We start from the raw sequence: 1,747 nt of genomic DNA, 5'->3' as shown, positions 1-1,747 counted from the left end.
ATAAAATTTTTCTTAAATGCTCAATTAACAAAAATTATCTAAGAACACCAATAAAAAAAAAAACCCTTAAAATATTATACATTACATTACAACTCAATTGAATAATTTATTATTTCTGTCCCTTAGGCACTCCTTACCAAGAAACACCTCCAAAATCAAATTAATGCATCTCGTAGCTTTCTTTATGAAAGCCAAATTGACCTACTGTAATTTGCTAGTTGATATCTTGTTTATTTAATTTTCATGGTACACTTTGCAAACATTTTCACCTACCCCCAGTTTTTTTTCCTCTTTTTACTATATATACTCCACTCCCCTACTCCATGTCTCCACCAACTCACACACACACATACCCTATGCCTTTGAGGCCAAACTAAGTACATTACATTCGTTTCCCCACATCTTTTCTCTACATTTTCTGAGACATAGTCAAGAAAAAAAAAAATGAAGCTCGCCTTTGCAACTTTCCTGCTTGTTTGTCTTGTCCTCAGCTCATCTTTCTTTGAGGCCACAGTGGCTGGTTCAAGTAAGATATCATATACTTCTACAAACTTAAACAATCTCTTTCTTTTTTTGAAAACTTCTGTCTTATAAAAGTTAAAATCTTGCTGGATTTACTTTGATATTTTGTGGTGGAATGGTTTAATTGTCACGGTACATTAAGATTAAGACCTGTATCGCTTCGATTTATCCAAAAAAAAAAAATGCTAATCAGTTTGTGTTTTAAACAAAATATAGGCTTCTGTGACTCAAAGTGCCAGGTGAGGTGCTCAAAGGCGGGAGTACAGGACCGGTGCTTGAAGTACTGCGGTATTTGCTGTAAGAAGTGTCAGTGTGTGCCATCTGGGACTTATGGGAACAAGGACGAGTGCCCTTGCTACAGGGACCTCAAGAATTCCAAGGGCAAGAGCAAGTGCCCTTGATCATTTCTTGGTTGGGATTCTGAGTCAAGGACCCTTATATTCATAGAGTTTTATTTATTCAAAAAAAAAAAAAGGATATATATTAATAGATTAGGCCTTGTAGAAGATGGAATATCAAAGGAATAAATGGGGGTCCTTCGTTTGTTTGGTTGTTAATGTGATAGTGTCTGTCATTAAAATTTGTTTATGTGTGTATTGGATTCTGTCTATTGTAGTTTCTCATTTGCAATATATATAATAAATTATTTAATTGTGTTTTACCAAAAAATATTAATTGCGGAGAAGTTGATGATATCTTACTTAATTGTGTTTATGAAAGCATTTATGATCTATAACTATCCCTTGATTGGAGATCAGTTCAGCCATGCATATCTTATAAAGAGCAATGAAAGTTACACACATTTTAAAGAAAAATGTGTAATGAATGACCTTAGGGCATTGGTTAATAATCAATTTATGAAAAAAGAAAAAAATAATTAATGTTTTGACAGTTTTTTTTATTTTCCATAAAAGTGATGTCAAAACTTTTATAAAATAGATTATTAATCAATACCCTAAGGGCACTGTATATACATTATCATATAACAGAAATCATGTTTTAAAAATATAATTTTAAAAAAAGTGCGTGCAAAATGTGAAATAATGAGTATATGCCAATAGAGAGTATGTACGAAACATGAAATAGTAAAGTTATGTTTGGTAACAGTTTTTGTTTTCTATTTTCAAAAACTTGTTTTAAGGAATAAAAAAAAAACAATTTTCTTATATTTTTTAAATAAAAACATGTTTGGTTAGTTGAAATTAAAAAAATATTTTTAAAAAAA

The 1,747-nt window shown here is 30.7% G+C and overlaps 1 protein-coding gene across 1 annotated transcript; it reads left to right on the top strand.

Moving 5' to 3' along the window:
- Nucleotides 1–338: 338 nt before the first annotated feature.
- LOC126709423 (peamaclein-like) lies at nucleotides 339–1,173 on the top strand. Its single transcript, XM_050409658.1, has 2 exons — nucleotides 339–526; nucleotides 739–1,173. Exons 1-2 carry the CDS (start codon nucleotides 445–447, stop codon nucleotides 921–923), a joined length of 267 nt encoding a protein of 88 aa, XP_050265615.1. The 5' UTR covers nucleotides 339–444; the 3' UTR covers nucleotides 924–1,173.
- The last annotated feature ends 574 nt before the right edge of the window (nucleotides 1,174–1,747 follow it).

Source organism: Quercus robur, chromosome 2, assembly GCF_932294415.1.
Source record: "Quercus robur chromosome 2, dhQueRobu3.1, whole genome shotgun sequence".
Taxonomy (NCBI): domain Eukaryota; kingdom Viridiplantae; phylum Streptophyta; class Magnoliopsida; order Fagales; family Fagaceae; genus Quercus; species Quercus robur.
The sequence above is the reverse complement of the archived record's forward strand: the minus strand, read 5'-3'. Positions and strand labels throughout refer to the sequence as shown.